At 45.0% G+C, this 22,619-nt stretch overlaps 1 protein-coding gene across 4 annotated transcripts in view; it reads right to left on the bottom strand.

Moving 5' to 3' along the window:
- Window positions 1–22,403, bottom strand: part of LOC119183412 (WW domain-binding protein 2-like) — a 121,555-nt gene extending 99,152 nt beyond the window's left edge. For 2 of the 4 annotated variants that reach the window (XM_075893897.1, XM_075893896.1), the window contains exon 1: window positions 22,148–22,403. In XM_075893897.1, the coding sequence (XP_075750012.1) occupies window positions 22,148–22,203 (56 nt within the window). In that variant the 5' untranslated portion in view covers window positions 22,204–22,403. The remainder of the gene's footprint in view (window positions 1–22,147) is intronic. The other 2 variants (XM_075893893.1, XM_075893894.1) reach the window with 2 other exon arrangements.
- Between the last annotated feature and the right edge of the window lie 216 nt (window positions 22,404–22,619).

Raw genomic sequence — 22,619 nt, forward strand, 5'->3', positions numbered from 1 at the left:
GTGCCGTTCTTTGAACTGCTGAAGCCAGCCTGAACCGCCTTAGAAATCATTCCTGCCAAGCAGAAAAGCAAGGTTTTTGGCTTTCTGCTCGATCATAGGGCCGGACACCGGGATGTTTCATGACCGAACATCCACAAACCACTTGTTAACGGCCGCTCCAACATCTTCATACAAAGCAGCGCGCACACGTCAGGCGCCACGGGCACCTGGCTTTTTGTCCGACTTGGCCCTGATGTCTGCCTTGTTTTTGAGGATAGTACTCAAGGTGCTCCTTGGAATTTTGTACGCGGCAGTGACGTCGGACTTCTTTTCACCGCGCTCAACCCGATTGATGATTTTGAGTTTCGCGGCGAACGGCAAATTTTGCCTCTTTGCGCAAGCCATGATGACAGCGCGCCAATACATTTCACAGAGCACCAACAGTCAACACCACAGACCACGCTGAATGGGCAGCAGCAGGCACACAAGCATAAAGAAAAAAAAAATAACGCTCACTTCTACCGCCTCCGCGCCTCCGAGAAAGCACGACGGCCTCCGATTGGCTGTAAGCGCTGCGAGCGGGCCAGGATCATTTCTTAGAGGGGGGTGTTCGCCCGCGCACAACCGGGTCCAACCAACTTTTTCTAGGGTGGCGCCGGCAGTTTTCCCCGTCACCCCGAGGGAAAGCCAACTTGCTGGGGCACTTTTGAGGCACATGGAGTTTGACATATTAGTTGTCGTTTCTATTTTCGTGCGATAAAACAGTAACTTTTGCTATATATATATCAATGTAAACTTACCGTTTTTAGGAATTGTTCGATATACGGGATAATTTGATATAAACAGGTGCGATATAGTCTGGCTCGACTGTATATTTATTTATTCATTTTATTTATTTAGCAATACTGTCAACTCTCATGCGAGAGTCCTTACACAGAGGATAACATAACAAAACATTATAGCAAAAAGAACATTATCAGCAAATACACAAACACAGGATGGATCAAGATCAAACACTACAATTCTACAGATAATCATCCAAGGTCTGTTCAAATCTCGACAAATCGTTCAGGTCAACATGATATGCATGTGCTCATGGATAATACCAGCTGAAACTCAGTAAAAATATGGAAGAATCAGTTAACAAAGCATAATCCACGAGGCATAAAACACTGGAAATGATCAGAGAGAGAGAGAGGGGTAAACAACGCTGAACCTGTTCTGCAAGCAGAGAGCACCAAATACCTTTGGCCCTGGGTCTCGTTGAGCGACGAGGCTGCAATCAACAGAGGTCACTAACAGAAATGTTGAGCATGCCTCCCCTTTGCTAGCTATTTTTTGTTTCTTTATTTTTACGAATACATTCGGAGTGTTTTTGAGGGTTAAAAGCTGCGGTCTGCCTCTTGAGAGCTCTTTGAAACATGTATGGAAGTTTCAACTTTAATGGTTAAAACGAACTGTGTATAAGAAGAAAAAAAAGTAAAGAAGAAAAAAGGGAAAGAGTACTTTTCCTGCTGAATAAGAGCATAGGATGGCCCACCCTAAGAGTAGTTGTGTGCATTGACAAGGTGTTAGCATCACCTGGAAACAATAATTCAGATGACCCCAAGCTCTTTTGCATTCTTTTGTATTGCAGCCACATTCATGAAGAATGCCAAAAATGCCGCTAGTTACGTTAGCCAGCCACTTGGTCTGGAACTTTCTCTAGTGCAAAGCAGTTCAGCGCTATCCTTCAAGTTTGTGGAAGAAAATGTTTAGAAAGAGAACCTTACAATGTTTCAACTTTCCGGCAAGTAAACAGCTCTTCTTCTCAGAAATCCGTATGAATTATCTTGTAGCTTAGTGCTACAAGCAGATTGTCAATTTCCTTTTCTATTTGGCGTGGCTTGCTTTATTCTGGGATTCGCCCACCACGATTTCCAATTTATTTGGTGTTTTACAAGTGTATGCAGCAATCTCTCGACTGAAGAAGACAGTCATACAATCTTAAGTACGCGCAGTACGGACATGCATGTATATTAGCTGTGCGATGCTGTATTGGTGTGTTCCGTAATGCAAGTCCCGTTTGGAGGAAACACCCAGTGTTTCTTTTCAGCAATTTCAAAGCAATGCTGAGATGTGCGCTAAACCGGAAACTAATATTGCAAGATACAACATTATCATCAACGACAAATCTGCATCGACTGCCGTATGCAGCAGACATTTCAGCGATGAAGACTATGTGCATGCGTGTCATATCAGAAAACTTCTTCCCTACCCCACGCCTACTCTCTTCGAGGACTATTCTTCCTACTAATTCCAAGTGCAAAGAAGCCTCACCAAGATCCTGTTTTACGAGCTTCACCTCTATGTGAAGCATAAAGAAAGCGATGAACGGAGCCCAACGAACTAGATCTGGATGTTGCGACCTTACTAGGCAAGAAGCCGTATGTTTTTTTACACGCAAACAATTAAAAGCGACACTCATAGCACAGGTCGATACCTGGCTATGTTAGGAAGATTTCACTCCCAACTATCGTATCATCATTCAAAATGTGATAAGGTGCAGAAATTGCTGAAAGAAGGCGAAACGACGTCCGAATATTATTTGTGCATCTTCAATGATTAGGCAACTTGCTCTACAACGTACGGTGAGTGAAGAAGCACGACCAAATTCATGTGCCAGCGTTGCGCGTGTTGGGCAGAGTGGTGGAGGGGGGGCCAGGGTCGCAGCGCCCCCCTCAAAACAGCGACGAAAGGCACGTACTACATTCGATCCGAAGGGCATATGAAGCGAGCGCACAGGTGCAGTCTAGCCCGGCCGTGTCCCTATAGACCGTGGATAACACATACATTGCCGAACTCCCGAATAGCCGCGCTACAGCTGAAACAACCTCCTTCATTAGGTACACTAGCACAAAATGCGATGAGCTTGCTATCTTGAGTGTCCGAGAATCAAGGCATGCGATGCGGTGTGCATATCAAATTTCCAACAATTAATACTGGGAGTTGCTCATAGGATTTCAAGCTGACTGGTTGTGCCGCCCGCAATCTCCGACACCAGCGTAGCTCCCGCCAACTGGTTTGCCCTCCGCGGTTTTCTTACGCCATCAAGTTCTCGCCGAGTAGTGCCCTGTCCTAGAACTTCTTCAACCGCTCCCAACTTTCCCGCCTCCTTCTTTTTCTGTCACTTGCCTGTCTTATCTCTCCTCCTTTTTCTGTGGCTTGGCTGTCTTATCTCTTGTGTGGCCTCCTTAAGCTGTGAAGCTCTCCCCGAGTGGTGCCCCATCCTGGTGCCCCATCCTAGGACTTCTTCCACGGGCTCCCAACTTTCCTATCTTCTCCTTTTTCTGTCACTTGCCTGTCTTATTTCTTCATCTATTCTCTACTATTCTTTTTATCCCTCCTCCCCCCTCCCCCTACAAGGCACTCTTCTCAGATGTCAACAGGCAGACAGAAATAAGTGTCTTGTTCGGTTCTTCCAACAATCGCTACATAAGTTAACATCGAGAGACTGTGGCTGCCAATTAAATGAATGCAGAAGAAAAAAACTACAAAAAGAAAGCACCACCGTGAGAATTCTTCAACTGATTTCAGGCCACCTAGATTATGCACATTATCATGACTGAAATTTTGTGCGCTGAAGGGTGCCGCTAGCAACCCCGTACCCAAGACATTGTAATAAAATTGCGAACCGCCATGTGAGTGTTACATGTGCTATCGAAAAGAGTTGCGTTCATTCGATACAAAACCGCACCTTTGATTGCCTTCAATTTACAAGCACCAACAGTGATTAGGCCTAGGCTACAGTTCGGCATGCGGGAAGTTTGTACGAGACAACATGAAGATTTGGCATAGAAACATCCCACTCAAGCACTGATCCAAATCAGCGCGCCTCATACGATCTTTCGTTTCGCAGCCATAGACATCATACTCTGCCCAAGAGGCGCCACGAAAAACGCCACCACCACCGCCCCCATCGACATGCCAGTCATAAATGTGTAGTGCAAAGAGAGCTGTCCACAAACGAACGTGCATAGGCTCATTCTCTTTTGTTGGTCTTGAGGCGCGGTTTCCTGAAAAGCAAGGAAACTGGCAAGCTTCTTCCTTGAATACCACCCCGCTTCAGAAAAGTATGATGCTCATCAAAATGAACAACGGATACAATGCCAAAAATGTTTCAGTTATTTCGGCAAGCTGCAATTATAGGCATATAAACCTGTGAGGCCAGAGGGGCGCAAGCCTCCCCACTCTGAAAAGTTGTGGGGGTTGAGCCCCCGAACTTTCGACAGTGGCCACTGTCGGCTGCACGCTGGGGAAAACAACTAAGGCGAAATATTCCTTCACCACTGTAATCATTCAATTATATTGTTACGATGAAATGAAATATTACGAGAATGTTTCAGCAGTGACGATTTTCCTTGAAGGCTCTTTGTGAGGCTTTCCGCCCTGTGCTGTATCATTGCAGAGCAGGCTAGCGCTGAACAGGGGACCTATAATATTGTCATTGGGTCATGATCTGGACGAAGGGAGCAGACTGCAGGTTGCATAATGTTTGTTTGTTTTCATTTGGGCCAAACTTCTGGCCACATAAAAGGAAAGTCAGATTACAGCAAGACATTGGCTCTGATAGCGTCGGCCATCGATCAACTGCCAAGCAGTGAAGCACGTCGGCACTTATACACTTGACATCAAATATTCTAGGATTATCGCTAGCGGTGCAGTAGATTCCAGAATAATCTGTAGTGCTCACGAAGTGGACATAATCTTAACAAAATGATCTACTGCAGTCCCGAAGCTTCTTGAACACCGTAAGCGCGGTTTATACTGAGAATTACTGACAGTAAAATGGGGCCAAAACATAACTTGGATTGTGGCATTGCTCCCCGCTGAAAAAGGCATAGTCCCGATGCTTCAACAAAAAGACCAAAGTAAAATAATAAGGAAAATAAACAATAAATACAATCAATAAAACACAGCAGCAACGACAAAACACAGTCCTCAGGTTCGAGCATGAAATGGCTTGAGGCACACGACATGAACAACTTCAGATCGTGCACGGCGCCGTAATGCAATCGGGAACAATTTCGTAGTCAAATGTACCTAGTCGTCGAACTACCCTGTACGGTCTGAAGTACCGTCGCAGAAGTTTTTCACCGAGTCCACGCCAGCGTGTCGGTGTCTACACCCTAACTCGGTCACCAAGTTAGTATTCCAAGAAGCTTCGTCGAGGTTAAAACGGCGGCTGTCCGTCGTCTGCTGATTCTTTATGCACAGGCAGGCGAGTTGACGACCTTCTTCAGCGCGCTAAAGGTAGGCGGTGAAAGCAAGGATCTCTTCGTCAGCGACGTGTGGAAGCGTAGCATCGAGCGTCGTCACCGGGCTCATTCCATAGACCAACTTGTACGACGTCATCTGCATCCTTTCTTAGACGGCCGTATTGTACACGAAGGTCAAGTACCAAAGGATTGCATCCCATGTCATGTGCTTGACATCAATGTACATGGCCACCACATCAGCGATAGCCTTATTTAAACACTCGGCCGGGCCATTGATTGGTGGGTGGTACGCGGTTGTACCACTGTGGCTTGTCTGGCTGAATCTCAGGATTGCTTGAGTCAGGTCAGCAGTAAACGCCGTACCTCTGTGGGTAATCATAACCTCTGGGGCGCCATGCCAAAGGACGATGTTTTCAATGAAGTTGACTGCCTCAGTGGCACTGCCTTTGAGCAGGGCTCTTGTTTTGGCATAGCGGGTGAGATAGTCAGTAGCTACGACGATCTCCTTATTTTCACAAGTCAACATTGAGAACGGTCTCAAAAGGCCCATTCCGATCTGCTGGAACGGTCGCCGGGGAGAATTAATTGGCAATTGGCTGGAGGAAGCCTGCTGGTCTTATGAATGGCAATTTCCGTCGTTGAAAGTCTCAGCATGTCCTCGCGTAACAGGTGACGTCTGCGGTAAGGCGTGGCTGATAGTACCTTTCTTGTATCCTCGAGTGTGCAGGAGACATCAAAGTATCTATACTGCCGTCAGATCATCATGCAGGGCCTGGAGGAGTTTTAGTCGCACAGCTGAAGGCACCACATGAAGGTACCTGGCTCGAAGCAGCAAGTCTTTTTGGGGAGGGGGGGGGGGAGAGCCATCTTGCAGTGACGACACAAGCACCCGCTTGAATACATTCAGAACAACGGAGGTCCTGCCTTTGATATATTCAATTAGGCCCCTAGGTTTCGGGTCGGCCCGCTGTCAGTTCAGCGAACTCGTCAGCAGTTATCGTTCCCAAGAAACAGTTGTCATTCAAGTCATTGGGTGTGGTGAGTCAACGGGAGCTCAAGACAGGCAGTCGACGTCACAGTGTTTTCTACCCGACTTCTAAACGACGGTAGTGTCGTATTCTTAAAGTCTCAGGCTCCCCCACACAAGGCAACCTGAAAAGTCCTTCAAGTTGGCTAGCCAACACAAGCCGTGGTGGTTGCTCAGAACTTTGAAGGGCCTGCCGTAGTAGAGGTGAGGACGAAACTTTGATGTCGCCCAGATGATGGCAAGGCACTTCTTTCTTATTGTGGAATAATTGCTTTCCGCCTTGGATAGCGATCTGTTAGCGTAACTAATAACCGTTTATAGTTAGTCAGTCCTCTGCACAAGGCCGGTGCCGAGTTCTATGCTGCCTGCATCAGTGTGCATTTCTGTTTCATGTTTCAGTGTTTTTGTCTAAATGCGCAAGTAAAGGAGACATTTGCAGGCGCTATTTTAGTTCCCCTAATGCTTCCTCCTATGGCGTTTCCCACTTGAACTCAATGTCGGTCCTCGTAAGATTAGCAAGTGGCTCGACGATGCGGGCAAAGTTTTTGATGAAGTGCCTATAATGGGTACACAGGCCCAGAAATCGACGCGCAGCCTTCTTGTCAGCGAACAGCGGGAATGCAGCGATGGCGCCTGTCTTCTGTGGATCAGGTCTTACTCCAGACTTGCTTATCATGTGGGCCAAGAACAAAACTTCCTCATGCGCAAAGCGGCACTTTTCTGGCTTCAGGGTGAGTCCGGAGGTCTCGATGGCTTGAAGTGCAGCTTAAAGGCACCGAAGATACTTGTTGAAGCTCGAGGAAAACACAACGACATCGTCAAAGTAAACGAGACAAGTCTTCAATCCCTGCTAGCACTGCGTCCAAAATGTATTGAAAAGTCGCAGGTGCCGAGCGAAGACCAAAGGGCATGACCTTGAACTCAAAAAGGCCTTCTGCTGTTATAAACGCCATCTTTTTTCTGTCTCTTTCGTCAACTTCGATTTTCAGTTGCTGTTATAAACGCCGTCTTTTTTCTGTCTCTTTTGTCAACTTCGATTTTTCAGTAGCCAGTCTTCAGGTCCATTGACGGAAAGTACTTCATATTGTGGAGTCGATTCAAGCCGTCGTCTATCCGTGAGAGAGGATAAATATCTTTTTTGTGATTATGTTGAGGTGGCTATAATCGACACAGAAACGTAGGGTTTTGTCCTACGTTTCTGCAACACCGCGGATGACGCCCACGGACTCTTAGACGGTTGGATGATGTCGTCGGGTAGCATTTTGTCCACTTGCCTCTTTACGACCTCACATTTTAGCGTTCAAATTCTGTAGGGGCTCTGCCATAGTGGTCTGGCTTCCTCTGCTACGATGTGACGTTTTGCCCCTGGAATCTCGCAAATTTTCGATGACGACAAAAAGATGTCCTTGTACTGCAAGAGCAGAGCCTTCAGCTGTTCTTGCTTGTTTCGGAAGGCTCAGATTGACCTTGAAAGTTGGGTTAGGAGCTTCGTTCCTTGTAGTAAGTTCTGCACAATCGGCGAGGATGAAAGCTCATTGCTAAATTCCATAATTTCGTTGATGAAGGCTACGGTTCTACCTTTGTTCACATGTTTGTACTCGTTGCTGAATTTTGAGCATAACTGTCGTTATACCTTTTTTCGTATGTCTGTACTCGTTGCTGAAATTTGAGCATAACTGTTGCTTGTTCTCCTCGCAGCTTGGCGATTCCTTTTGCAACACATATCGCGTTTGACCAACAGGTGTTGATTGCCTTAATAGCGCTATCAGACACATGCTCTCTAAAGAAGGTGTTTCTGACTTATACAGATTGAGTGACGTTTCGCTAACATACTTAATACCCCGTTTCTTTATGTGATATGCCTCCGAAATTTCCCGCGCTAACTTGTTTGTATTTCTTCCCAGGATCCTAATCTGAGTGAAGTATGGTGCGCATTCACAGACTGTAACATGCGCATTTAGATGCGCACCGCCCTTATTCTTACCGTGAGAGTGTGTTCCCATGATCGATCATTGATGCAGCGCCCCGTTTGTCTAACATAGCTTTTCCTATCGGATAAAAGAATTTGATAAACCACTTTAGTGGCACACTTCATGAATGGCTGCGCATGCTGCTTTTTTGCAGCCTTTCGGCTGTTGAGCATGACTTCCATTTTTGCGAGAGGACAACTTGCCAGTTTGTTTGCGGCGGTGAACAATAGCGGTACACCGTGATGACTCGCCACCTTTTCTAGGTTGTGCGAAACCTTATGAATATAAGGTACCACCTCCGGCCGTTTTTTATTCTTTTGCGCTTCAGCCGGGCTTTCTTTTACCTTCTGCAGAAGGCATTCTGCAATCACATACAAAATCGAGCGAGGGAACCTGACGATTTTCAAACAGTCTAATTGTGCATTAAACTACACCTCATGAGATGTGGACACGACTTTCGAAGTGTGGACCACAGGGAAAGCATTGCAATGCTACTTTTCTCGGTTTTCGAGTGGGCCGAACCAAAAGGTAGAAGTTTCTTCTTCGCATGGAGGGAAAAACACCAGCAAATATGGCTGTCACAAAGGGTTAGTTTCAAATCTAAAAACTGCAGGATTCCATTATCAGGATGCTCATGCATAAAAGGCAGGCCTTGACTGCTCCACAAAAACTCTCTAAAACTTCTTCCACCAATACTTGGTACTACGAATCATCCTGTTTTTTTCTTTCGTAGAGTAAGAAAATCATCTACGTATCTAAAACTTAAAAAACCACGCCATTTCTAAAATCTGTTCCAGTTTTTTGTCAATCTGTGAAAGAAAAACGCTGCACAACAAAGGAGCAACACATGACCCGATACAAATTCCTTGACGCTGCAAATGAATTTTACCCTCATATGACACAAGGCTGAAGACAAGATAGGCTTCCAGCAATAATAAAATTGTATGTGCAAGTATGCAATGATAAAGACCGATCTGCAAGCATGCCTACTAAACCTTGAAAGTCAGTAATTCCAAGCTCATCAATGCAGGTCATCACTGCCCTAAAGAGAGCATCATGCGGCAGAGATTAAAATAAATAATCTATGTCAACTGAGAATGCAAAACCAATATTAAGGTCATTTTGCAGGCACTCAATCGAGTCTTCGGATTTTATTTTTTTATCAGGAACAGATCAGTAACCCAAAGCAAGTTGCGCTTATTTGTCAGAAAGCGGCTAACGTTTCTTTGCCATGATTCTTTTTCACTTACAATTGCCTGAAACGGAGTGCTCGGTGTGTGCGTCTCTGTCATGAAGAAAATATCCAGCGCCTCGCTCTTGCTTGTAGCTATTTCTTTTGCCAAATCATCAAGCGCATACCTTTTACATAGCTCTAGCCACATTTCGCTTTACTGAGACAAAGTTCTTCATTACAGCTTGTCAAGCCTTATCCCCATAAAGGTGCGAAGTTGACTATTTAATCAAGACATGTACCAACTAGCCCAACAGCGAGTTCTACTAGTGGCGGTAGTGCTTTTTCTCGGGATAGTGTTATCAACTTTGTTCTCAGGTCGATGACCACACTATGATCATCGACCTGAGAACAAAGTTGATAACAGTTGAACAGCATTGTAGTTCCTCGTACTACAATGCTGTAGTACCACGAAGCTTGAGGGATGCATGCGGCTGTTGATGGCCACTCCGGCTGCGCATATTCCTGCTGGTGTTACTAGGTGACCTCCGCCTGTACGGATTGCAGGGCCTGCCCAAGCGGTCCTAACTTTATTCAACTTTACGACGAAAGTGCGACTGATGACGGAATAGTCGGCTCCAGTGTAGACGAGAGCTATGATGCTGTAATCGTCGATGAGGATTTCGAGGTCCCTAATTCGTCGCCTGGCGTTGCGATAAGGTCACGGAGTTGGATCAGGGCTACGATGTTTTGTACCATTCTTTTAACCTTGTGTCATCAAGTCTTCTTCTGGCCACGAAGTTTCAACATCGGGACTACCTTGACGTTGCGGCAAGTTCTTCAAGTCGCGTCACGGCGCCTTTGGCGGCGGCGGAGTATCTTCGGTTGTTCATCAAACGGTAACCGCACCTCCATTGGTTGCTGTCCTTAGCTTTCCAAATACGGGCTAGGTGACCGGCCCCAAGTCAGGCCAGTGTACGTAGCGACCGGGTGAAGGTAAACGCGAAGATGCTCGGGGCGTCCACTGTGTTGCTACGAAGTAGTCAGTGATGTCGCGCAGACTTTCGCCCCGATGTGTACACGACGCATAGTAGGCGAAACCACGCAGTCACTCAGATAGTCTCGTGCAGGTTATCAGAGCAGATTGCATGAACGTGTGCGTACTCTGGCATCGAGCGGTGATTGAACTGACGAGTGCGCATTTCCAGCGCCTTCTCAATTGTAGTCGATTCTGAGAGGAATGCGTGAATGGTCTTCAGTCGATTTCTCATCAATCCCACGAACGTCTCCTGCTTGACCCCTCACATAAAGAAACAAACTTTTTTTCCTCAAGCATGTCCGAGTCAGTGTGACGAAGAGGTGGGTCATTTCTCCTGTGAAAATCGCGACATTTCCATTTTGGTAGCTGCACCCGGGTTTCTAGCAAAGCAGCGGCCTTCTCTTTGGGAGCGACACTCATGAACATTGCAGGAATGTGCCGCAAAAGGCATCCCAGGTTTGAAGCGCAGACTCCCGATTTTCGAGCCAATCCTTGTAGCCTCTTCTAAGTAGAAGTACATGCGATGGAGCTTCTCTTTCGTGTCCCAGTGGTTGAGGGCAGTGACGCGGTCTTAGGTCTCCAGCCAGGTCTCCGGGTCTTCAAACGATGACCCACGGAAAGTTGGTGGCTACCTTGGCTGATGCACGACAATCGCAGGCTGTGACGCAGCGGTTGAAATTGTGGCCGCAGACGAGGTCATGGCCTTCGTCTTCCGAGCCTTGTCTTGTAGAGGCCCGCACTCTGATGGTAGACCTTGCTGCCGGCGCCTTGTTCGCTGCTCCTGGCTGGCATCGGTGTCTTCTCCTCGACGTGGGCTGGATTCATGGCATGATAGGAGCGTCTGGTACATAAACGGAGCAGCCTCTCCGCTAGATGTCACGAGGTCGTGACGTGGACGAAGAAAACAGACTGCAGGTCAGATAATAAACTGTTTATTTTGTAGCCACGTAAAAGGAAAGTCAGATTGCAACAAGGCACTGGCACTGATAGCGGCGAGCAGAGCATCGCCCATCAATTAACTGCCAAGCAGCGAAGTGCATTGGCATTTCTACAATTGACACCGAATATTCTAGCCTCATCCCTAGCAGTCAAGTAGGTTCCAGAATAATCTGCGGTGCTGGCAAAGTGGACGTAATCTTAACAAAATGATCTACTGCAGTCTCGAAGCTTCTCAAACACTGTACGCGTGGTTTGTGCTGAGAATAACTGACAGTGAAACGGGGCGATAACATAACCTAGAATGTGACAGTATTACTTATCTTGTTCTTGTTTTTATTCTGCTGCGACTGGCCGATGTAGTTATGAATGGGACCGAACAGCATTTGCTGTTTCAGGAAAATTTTCTTCTTTCCTCGAAAAGGATTAGCATCACCTTGCTGCCGTGAGCCGATGATTGCGACGAATCTTTCTGAATGTTTTAGTTTTGCTGTACTCGAAGTGCCAAGAAAGGTTTCCACTTTAGTCTCCAATCAATCTGACCAATCTTGCTGATGGCAACTTGGAGCGATGGTGGCAGCTTGCAAAGTGGCCATAAATAAAGCAGTGGACTCGAGCTCAGTGGGAAGCTAAGCTTTCAAGCCAGCCCCGCAACTTCACCCACCAAACCAGGGAGAAGGTGAAGGACCAAGGTTTTTATACTCAGAAGGCTTCATTAGGAGCTTATTGAGACTATGCTGCGCACATTTGCAAGATCTCTGAGTAATGCGTCAGTCTTCCCTCTGTGACCATACACGATAAGGAGTTGACCTATCTAGGTTTTGCATGACAACCGTGTTTTCCTGATGTTGCCCATGTTTTGTTGATTTGGCCCCTCATGCCTTTTTCTCCTCCCCCTTTGCCCTCCCTTGCTTTTTATTCTTTTCTGTATATATTGCCTACATCCTGCAATAAAGCTTCAGTTGATAGTCTGTGCTTGCCTGTCCTTTTTCTCTACTTCGTGTTTCCGCCTGTTTTTTGCGTAGTACACTTATGGACCAGTACCAACTTGCCCAACTAGCCATTCTTCTGAAGTTCATTAAGAGTCGGGCTAGTTGCTTTACATTCAACTTGAACTGTTCTTTACATCTCAAATTACAACGCACACAGCAAAAAAGCACAGCCGTGCATTGCTCCTTATTTCCATCTTTTTCTCTCTTTCTCAGCAAAGATGAGCTCACAGAGATCCATACGAGCACCAACTGCTAAACTTCATTATGCTGCAAGTGAAAATATTTTATTCTACTCATATAAAACCATCTCGCCACCTGATATAAGTAGCTGCTACTAATGTGATCTGTGGCTAGCCTAGCTGAATTACATTTAGAGGGAAATGCTCCCTGGCTATTTCAAAATGTTTTAGGTATTGTTCAGCACGTGAATGCGCTGTTTAAAAGAAAAAGTTTGTTTACACCATTTCTATTGGCATAGTTATGCAGGTGCTTGGGTGCCCTAAGTGGCGGTTCCACTCCCTCCTTCTCGCAATAGTTCGTAAGATGACACCAGATGACGCCACTTATCCACGCTTGCATAACGCGAGAAAATTGCTCGCGCAAGTACGGTCAGCGTCGCCTTGCGCGTGTTTTGCAAGTTGCGCAAGGCGGCGGAAACCGGCCGATGCAAACTAAGGAGCCCAAATGCAGACGGCGTCTTTCACCTACAACCCGCCAACTGTGGCCGTCATTTCAACAATACGACGAAAGGTACCCCGATGATATCTGGCAAAATGAAAAACCGGCTTTGTTCACGAAAGTGTAAACACATGTGCATATACACGCACATACACAAACACACTATCTCTATCGTCTCTCTGACTTACTCAGGTACATGAAATAACAATTGAACATGCCATCAACCAAACACTTTGAAGCGTTTGAGTGCACTGGCTTGATTTAGCGTCGCGCGAGCGTGTCCTTTTTTTTTTTTGCCACGCGAAACTGCTCAACCTGATTCAATGTAGCTTATGCTACAAAAACAGCCAGGTACATTTCAGCACAGAATAACCTCAGTATCCTGGGGTTATTTTCTAAATTTTACCTTTTCCAAGTACAATAAAAGGTTTACCTAAATAAAGCGCCTCTTGTTGATGATTAGTTGAACAGATGATTTACACTAATATAGAGGAGTTAGAAGCTCCTAGAGCCCATGATTTTTCTAAAACTTTTTATGAGAATTACGTGGGCCACCTAGCATATGGGATGACGTGGGATAATCCATAAGTTGGTTCACCCTGTTTCCCGTCTTGCTGTCACCATCTTTGTGCTACTGCCTAAATCATGGTTAACTAAGTTCTCACAAAGTGTTTGCTTTAGGAAATGGACAGTTTGCAATAATCTGCTAGGTGGCTTTCCTGTAAGGTTTGTTTGCCAACCAAAAACTCTCGTTCACAGACTGCTTTTCTCGCTTATTGTGTTTTTGCTTTTCCCCTTTTTAAAATTTTGTTGTACTCGCATGCTCGCGTGCCTTTGCTGGAATTCGAAGACATAAAAGCACAACGAGCTAGAAAAGCAGTCTGTGAATGAGAGGTATCTGTTGCAAAACAAGCCTTACAGGAAAGCCACCTTGCAGATTATTGCAAACTGTCCATTCTTCACTTTCGCCAAGAGCAGATTTCCAAATGCGACGTAATTGCACGAACACGCAAATTATCAAGTAACAGCACAATCGAGCTCAGCGTCGCACTTTGTGGGAGGGCAGGAGAGAGAGCGATTATGCGTATTCGAATATTATAAGGGATTATGACAGCACCGACATGAGAGCCACACCTCTGAGCCCATGTTCATGTGTTCTACGAATGTCTTTTCCTACACTCTGTTTCCCACGTTAAGTGCAACGCTGTAAAGGCTACCGAGAATTTTCGCAATGAATGCGTTCGCACTAAGATCAAGTACGATTATTTTTGCATTTGAGACATGATTTATTTTCTTCTTTCTGCTTTGTGCATCGGAGATAAAACTGCCCCGTTATACGGCTTGTCTTAATTCTTATTTCTTGATGTTTTACTTGTCGCCTTTCACGGCGCTCTGCAGGCGGGTTTGTGCTCATCTCACACGAGCGTTGACAATGATGAAAGTTAACCACGAGACACACGAAGTTACACAAGCTTCTGACCGAACTTCTTGCATAGCTTTCACAGCATTGCACTGTATGTATGAAACAGAGTAATGGTACACTGTCATTCTTTATGAAAGGTAACATGCTAATGCATGGCCTGCACTCTGCGACGGCAGCCTACAGCACCATCAACCAACAAGTGAAGAAAGCACGTTTGCCTTTCGCGTCATCTATTGCCAAGTAAGATAAGTTACGGCCGGTAGACAAGCTCTGCTAGATTACATTCCCTGATCACTCGTGTGACGAGCGATATCGGGCGATTACAGCAGCTTGCTCCATGGTCGCAAACGACGTTAGATATTTTGGCAGTGGACTTCCCACTGCAGGCGTGAGCAGAGAGAGAGACTGCAATCTAGCAGCGCTTGTCTGCCGGCCATAAATTGTTATCTTTTTTTTTTCGGCCACAGATGACGCTGAAAGCAAATGTGTTTCCTTTTGCTGTCGATTTATGGTGCTGTAGGCAGCTGCTGGAGAGCGCAGGCCACGCTTTCGCGTGTTCCCTTTCATAAAGGACGACAGTGTACATCTGTCGGCATAGACGTGCACACGAGGGGGACCCGGCGGGCCATCCCTCCTCGTCCCCTAAAAGTCGGGGCACGAAGTCTGTCTATAGTGCCTAGAAAGTGCACCCATACAATGCTATGATAGAGAGGGGGGCACTGCTTTAACCATTCACTCCCCTTCGAAGGGGATCCCTCCGCATGTGTATGTCCGCCAGACGAAGCCAGCAATGCTAAGATTATCAAGGAGAGTTACCTAGCACCCTGGGGTCACTCAAGGGTGCTTATAAAGTAAGATACATGGTCTGAAAATGCAGTGGCTGCATAAGGTGTATTTGCTTGCTCATTTTCCTCATTGTATAGATTATCGACTTCGTGTAGCGTAAATTGTACATTTATCTGAACTTTTACATGCTATCTATGAATTATTTCTTTTTTGCTATATCAGTTGTCATTCACTGGAAAAAGCAAAATACCATTCAATCGGTGATTTTCAAATGTACGATGAACACTGGAAAAAAAAGCTGATGTATTACGATTATGCAAGTGCAATTATTACATGCATAATACATGTGTCAACGAGAATACAGTGTTCTAAAAAATCATGGGTCACAATACTTCTGTCTATCTTGTTCTTTCAGTGCCATATGGTTTTATTGTAAAAGAGTCGTAGAGTATTGTGCGTGCGGAAATGACGTGACGTCTCAAGATGGGGCCAATCGGTAAATAGATGGAGCACTTTTGAGAAGAGGTTCCATACGAAATGGTTGTTTTAATTTTCATTCTAATTTTTTGTTTTAGTAAGCACGAGCATGCCGGCATTTGTAAAGAAATCGGAACGCATATTGTTACAGGGAGCGAAACAGTTACATAATCTAGTTTTGTTTTATGCTTCAGCTATATCAGCAGGAATACACCTATGTGTTCTGGAAAGTTGTAGGTTTTCTTTATATCAATTTACAGGCACCGTCAACAAGTTTGTCATTTAGGTTGCCAGCACAATTTTTCAAAAAATAAATTGGCATAACCTACATACCTTAAAGGGACACTAAAGTAAAATGACAATTTATGCCAGAGTGAAAACTCAACAACAATATTATCAACAACAGTGCCTTACTCCAGGAGATATTAAGGTAAATGCACAAGAACACAAGCGCCGCAGTAGGACATTTTCAAAATGATCCTGGTGATATCAGTCGGACCGCCTACAAATAATCACGAGTAATCGATCTAACTGCACTAAATAAAGAACTTTCCGTGCATCAAGAGACGCAATAAAATTCTGCTAGTTCGTTTCCATTTGATTCATGAAAAAGAGAACCACCAGCCGTTACTATGAGAAATTGAGCCAGTGGTTCAAAAATTCAATTTTCACGTGGTTACACGGGACATGTGGTGCTATCTAGCATCTAGCGGGAAAACTGATCAGTGGCTGTTTTTTCTGCTGTGGCTCCCACTACTGTCAGTCTGCTGCTACTAGCGCAGTAAAGCCGGGCAACATTCTGCACAGGCACAGGAATGGCCTGATTCTGAATGTGTACAGCACATTCAGAATCAGGCCATTCGCATTATTACCAACAGTTCATTTTATTCTAATGCTACCCCACTCCTTCAGGCTAACTGTATTCTTACTGTGTCTGGCTTATTTAATTTTCACTTAATCATATTGTTATATAAACAACTTAACAAACAGCTTGTGTTTGATTTAATCGATGCTAGTTTACTCACTAACACCAATAGCACTAGATTCGCTCACAGTCACAACTTCCTTTTACCTAAATGTAACACCAATTATGGCAAAATGACGTTCGCCTTCGCGGTCATTAAATTGTGGAATAACCTGCCCTATACACTAAAATCATCATCATCTTTTCATGCATTCAAACGTGAACTTAAAAACTTCATCTTGCATAACTAGGTTGACAACGATCATTACTTAACGATTCTTATCTATCCGGGCATGAAATTGGTAAGTCTTTGCAAATTTAGGTTATTGCTTAATGGCGTGATTATGTTTTACTTGTATAACTTATTACTATTGTTCTTGTGTCGGATTCTGACTGCCTTTTTTGTTTACTTGACGTTATTTTATGTAAGTTCACTGTTTACTTTTCACTTGTGTTGCGTATTTTACGTGCTATTTTAATTAATAATTTCATTGTTATTGTTAACCGAGGGTCCCACTGCAGTCGCTTGACTTTGGGAGCCACGTCTGCATACTACATTCTACGAATTTTGTATTTTGAATGAATGAATAAACTGAAACTGAAACATTGTGCACGGCAACAGTGACGTGAGATGGACCGGTCGGTGCGCTTCTTGAGGAGGGTAGTTTGAAGTGCGCTAACCCGATGCGGACCACTAAAACATTATTTTATTTCAAAATAGGCCCTTCCTTGGCACAAAAGTAACACCAGGAGGTTTCTGGACCACCATTTCGACAATCAACGTCGACTTAATAGTTGACTTTAGTGTCCCTTTAATAATCGACGTTATGCAAAGCATGCGTATGGAAGGTGACTATGTTGCAATTTTTATATTGCGACAAGTCATGAAATGATGCTAAATATATATACAATTCTTGCACGCACAGACAAACATTGCAAAAGTTTGTATAATCAGTTTTTTGCACTTGTGTGGTGATGTCGTTGGCGAACATGGGTATTAGCAACACCACAAGCAATAAGCTGATAAGAAGCGCTGGTGCTCGCGAGGATGGTACCCCTGAACGCTCTAACATAAATCGACTTCAGTGCATGGCACTTAACTACAATTGATGTTAACCCGATAACATGACTGTATCGTAGGATTACACATGTAATCATGATATAATTGGAGGTGATTTCCTCCTTCTCGACTAGCTTCAACACTAGCTAAGGAGGGAAGTTGTTTGAGGTTCGGAATGGGTCCCCTCGATGAGTTGAGTGCACGGTGGCAGCGTGAAGAAAGAGCCATAGTCCGGTGAAGATATTCTTTAATGCAGCCTCAGGTGTTTGCCCGAGTCCAAGCCCGAACCTCCGCTCTCCATTTGCGATTCAAACATCCTCTTTTCAACACTCGGTTGAACAAAGAGTCTTCACAGAAGCAAATAACACGTGTGGGCTCACATTGCCACAACCAATTGAAGAAACACTTTCGTAATGGACACTGCATTGGTAAAAACCACGTTACCAAATAATACACGCAAAGGGATAGGTTCTCCGCGTGTGACACTCTCTCCCATGCCAGGCCGTGCTGCCTCCGTCGGCAGCCGTTCTCACGCTCGAGCCCCGTCAGCTCTCTCATTAAATGTTGCTTCGAAGAAGCCTCCCTAAGAGCATTGAGTACACTGTTGGGCTCCATGTGCTTACCAGGTGTGCATGCGACCGCGAGGCGTCCCGACATCTTAACAGCACTTGGTAATGACGTACAGCGGGGGAGGTTATGCTCGTCTCCCTGCCGCCACTGTCTCAATCAGCCAAGTGGTCGCGTCCGTGTGTCGTCCTCAATGGCACGTGTGCATTCACACAATGGCTTAAACTCGGACGGCCTGACCTGCCTCTTGCTAGACGCTTTTCCGAGTAAGCGTTCTCCTTCTAGTCCCAAACGGGGGTGCCTTTGACGGCTCCGCTCATGAACCGTGCGAACGAAGGAGTCTTCTTTCTTTCCCCTGCTCGGGGTCTTCCGCGTTCGCCTTCACGGAACCGATCGGCTTCGCTAGTTGACGGGCCGGGAACTGGCTAAGCGCTCCGCATCAGCCGCATTAATTACGCTACACCCAACACGCTGGTAATTGGTGCCTCATACTAACTATTGGATAGCCAGTATGGCAACCACAGTTAACGTTTCATGAAAATTAGGTTCTATTTGAAAAGTAGTTCCAAGACCTGGCGTGGCTTTGTGGTAGAATGCTTGATTGCCATGTGTAATGCTTGGGTTCGATTCTTGCTGAGACCTTCACATTTCTTCTTTGAATTCGTCGGATCAACGTTGCCGATGTCAAGTTTTTCTTAACGCTCACGTGTTGAAACTGCTCCTATGTGTTCTCGTCGTTGCTGGGTAGATTCCAAGTGTCGATCACCTGTCGCACATACTCGCATACCAGTGGCACATATATGGCCAGAGGTTGGTGCCACTCTCTAGCGGAAGGTATTATGAAAGTATTCATGTCTTGACTATCGCGTCATATTCAAGAAATTATCGTATCTTCCTATACTGATTTTGGTTCCCGCGATCACGACAGTCCCCAGACGTAAGCGGCTAGATAGATAGGTAGATAGATAGATATGCTGATAGACGCCAAAAGTGTTTGCAGTACGCAAAGAAATGCTTTGCATCTAAAATGTTCGTCAGCGCTACCATATATGTATCAGCACTATTTTTTCATGTGGGCATTCTCATGGGCGTAAAAGTCAGGTTGATCTTCGTTAACCATACAGGCTTACTCTGAAATTCTCGGCAATTACAACATTTGAGAACGTTCACCAAAAATGCGGATGTAGAAGTGCGATCTGTGGGACAATATTTCTGCAAATCAGTGTGCCAATTTTTGGAATTAGTGAAGGGACAAAAGGATATACCAGAGTGGACTGTGAGCATCGAAACATTGCTACGAATGCCAAAGTATTGACTAATAGTCAGCTCAGAGCTCACGGGTTTTCATTATATATGTGAAATCTGAACAGTCTTCATATGCAAGGCAAGAAAGAAAAAAAAAATATTGTGCCCCCTTTGAAGCGGCACTACATGCATATCATTCGCACGGCATGTCAGCGTCCTTCCTTTCACAATTTAGAGCCTCACAGGCATTAAAAAAACTCAAAGGAATGCGCAAGACATGTGCAGCTGAACCACGAAGAGATGCACATTACTAAAGACGTGGTGGGGAACGCTGTGAACGAGTGACGAACGCGCGATTTTCCGGCGTACCGAAACCATTTGCCACTTGATGACACCGCCCCACCTGTTCAAATTGTGCGAGTGGAAAAAATTCTTTACTCAGCCCCTCCTTTTACAGTTGGTGTTTGTTACGTGCGGAAACTAGACTTACCTTGTGAGGCAAACTATGAAGCCTGAAGTTATAATCCATACCTGTTTTACCCATTTTGTTATGTTTAATTGCGCCACATTCAACGAACGTTTGAACTCAAATAAGGCAACTTGATTTTTCATATAAAAATGGAGCGACCACCAAAAAATGCCTGTGAGATTTATGATTTATTGAAGATATTTAGTTTGAAGCACTGAGTCAACAAGTTAGTGAGCAAAAATAGATATAAGACACAATATGCATCTACTAATGTGCAATACTCATTAGTAGTTAGCATCTAAAAAAGAAAAAAAGCGAGTTTCTACGGAACTGGCCAGCAGTATGTTTAGCTAGATTCAATGCTGTCTTGTAGGTTCCCTAATAAAGATAAAAGAAATTTCCCTTCATAGAATCACAGAAAGGGGCCTGCTGCTTCATTGTATAAAAGTTCAGAGTATCAGCTAGTATAGTTTTGTCGCTTCGTCGGTAATGCGTGACCAAGTACAGCCATAAACTGCCCCATTGACACAATAATAATTCATCTAGTTTTCGTCAAAGCACTAAGCTACTTCGTATGGAATATAAGTCTAATGTAGTCTACATAACCGCTAAATATTATGGTTCTGCTATGTAAAGAAAGAAAATATTCCTACCCAGACCTTCATTATTTTGCCCCTTTTCATTGGAACATAAAAAATTACTAATTACTTTATGTCCAATATCTCTTCATAGAAACCTTGAATGGCACTACTTCTAAAGGCACAGCGAATTCTGCTTTGTTACGTCGAATAATTTCGCCGTACTCGCAGTACAACGGAGGCTTGTACAGCGAAAATGCTTTTATTGCTCACACTATTTTTATAGCTATTATGTAACGCTTCTGACCAGACATTAAAATCAGATGTCATTGAAGAGAGGGGATAATAAGCTTTCTGAAGTAGCCCAATTCAGTTTTCTTTGTGAAGCGCAGCAAGCCCAGTACATCCGCAAACTGCGTAAAATGTGGAGTGGTTGCGGCCGCAGTGGGACCACCACCTTAAGAAATGATGTTAATACAAATACGATGAGGGTAAGCAATGTGCTAAAACACTAACACCCCAAATTATAATATTTTAGTGAAAATGGATGAGAAGCTGATAATGAAGGTAATATAATAATAGTAATACAGTAAATGAATACACGCACCGAAACACTAGACTATTAGCCAACAAGGCAAATTATGATGCACGCAAGCTTTAATATATGTAAAAAGTGTAATACTTATTTTGCAAAAATACAATATCAATCATTCAATGAAAAAAAACATGTTTGATCCCTCCAATGAATGATATTTATATCATTCAATGTATTTATTATACAAGTTTATATTGGCTTCAATGAAACGGTCCCTTTGGACTGAAACCAGGAAGAAAGGTCGGTATGAACCCTAGGTAACACTGCAGCAAGGTACTTTAAACAAGCAAAACAGTTTCATCAGACCGCAAGGGAATAAGTTTAGCGAAATAATATGCATTCGCCGCGTTTTGAAGCCCAGTAGTGGCGGCGGCCGGCGTCGCACTAGAAACCATCAGAACAAACCGCGCACTGATCGCTTACACAGCAATATCAGCAGGACGTTAATAAATCCCGTAATCTGCCTGGTGCCTAGTCGGAAAACAGCAGCGCAGCGAAAAAGAAAACGCCCACAGTTTCTCCTGAACCGTGAACGGAGGCCGCTCATCTGCACTCGACCACAGGTGCAACCCCCCATTGCTGCTGAACTGACAACGGCCCACTACGTTCCATGTAAAGTTTGCACGACACGCGAAGGTAAGAACTGGAGATTGCACCTCTAACCGACAAAGTATTTCCACGCGACCTAGCGCGACGCCCAGCCACTCGTCTACGGAAAAGTCTAGAAAACGAAACTACATCCGCCAGCTGACGCAAAGTTTTGCAAAGCATGGCACATTGGGCGGCTCGAAACAAAACATATATGCCAACACAAGCAACGGCATGTCACTCATTATAAAAGCCATCCACGCGTTCCATCGACCAACACCGAGGAGAGTGACAAAACGTCGTCCACAGCGGTCGCCAATAATAATGACAGCAATGGAAACTTACAACTCGCCTTTGAAGATGAGAACGCCGCCCGGCGCATGAGCAGAGTTCACAGACATGCCTCGCAGTGGTCCTCGACGTCTTCAAAACTCGCTGAGCGACGTTTATTCACCTACGGTTCACACACAATCACAAGCACAGCTAACTCGCAATCTGCTGGCTCGTACCACGCACCACGCAAACACAGATTAGAGAAGGGAAACAACGTCTCCTGCGCCGCGCGGCCAGCCCCACACAGAAGTGGCTTCTGCGCTGCACGGAAGGGACGTCAATCTAAAAATTATGCCAAAACTATGGCAGAGACTGCTGCGCCGCGCGGCGCACGAGCCATTCCCACGCAGAAACGGCTGCTGCTCCGCACGGAAGTGACGTCTGCATTTTTCGGTTAGGCGCTTTGTTTGAATAGTCGGGAGTGTCTAGCGGTACGTCTAGACATAAAGATAAAAGCCGCTAAAATTACGTCCATACAAAAAAG

This window comes from Rhipicephalus microplus, chromosome 4 (genome assembly GCF_043290135.1).
Source record: "Rhipicephalus microplus isolate Deutch F79 chromosome 4, USDA_Rmic, whole genome shotgun sequence".
NCBI classification, from domain to species: domain Eukaryota; kingdom Metazoa; phylum Arthropoda; class Arachnida; order Ixodida; family Ixodidae; genus Rhipicephalus; species Rhipicephalus microplus.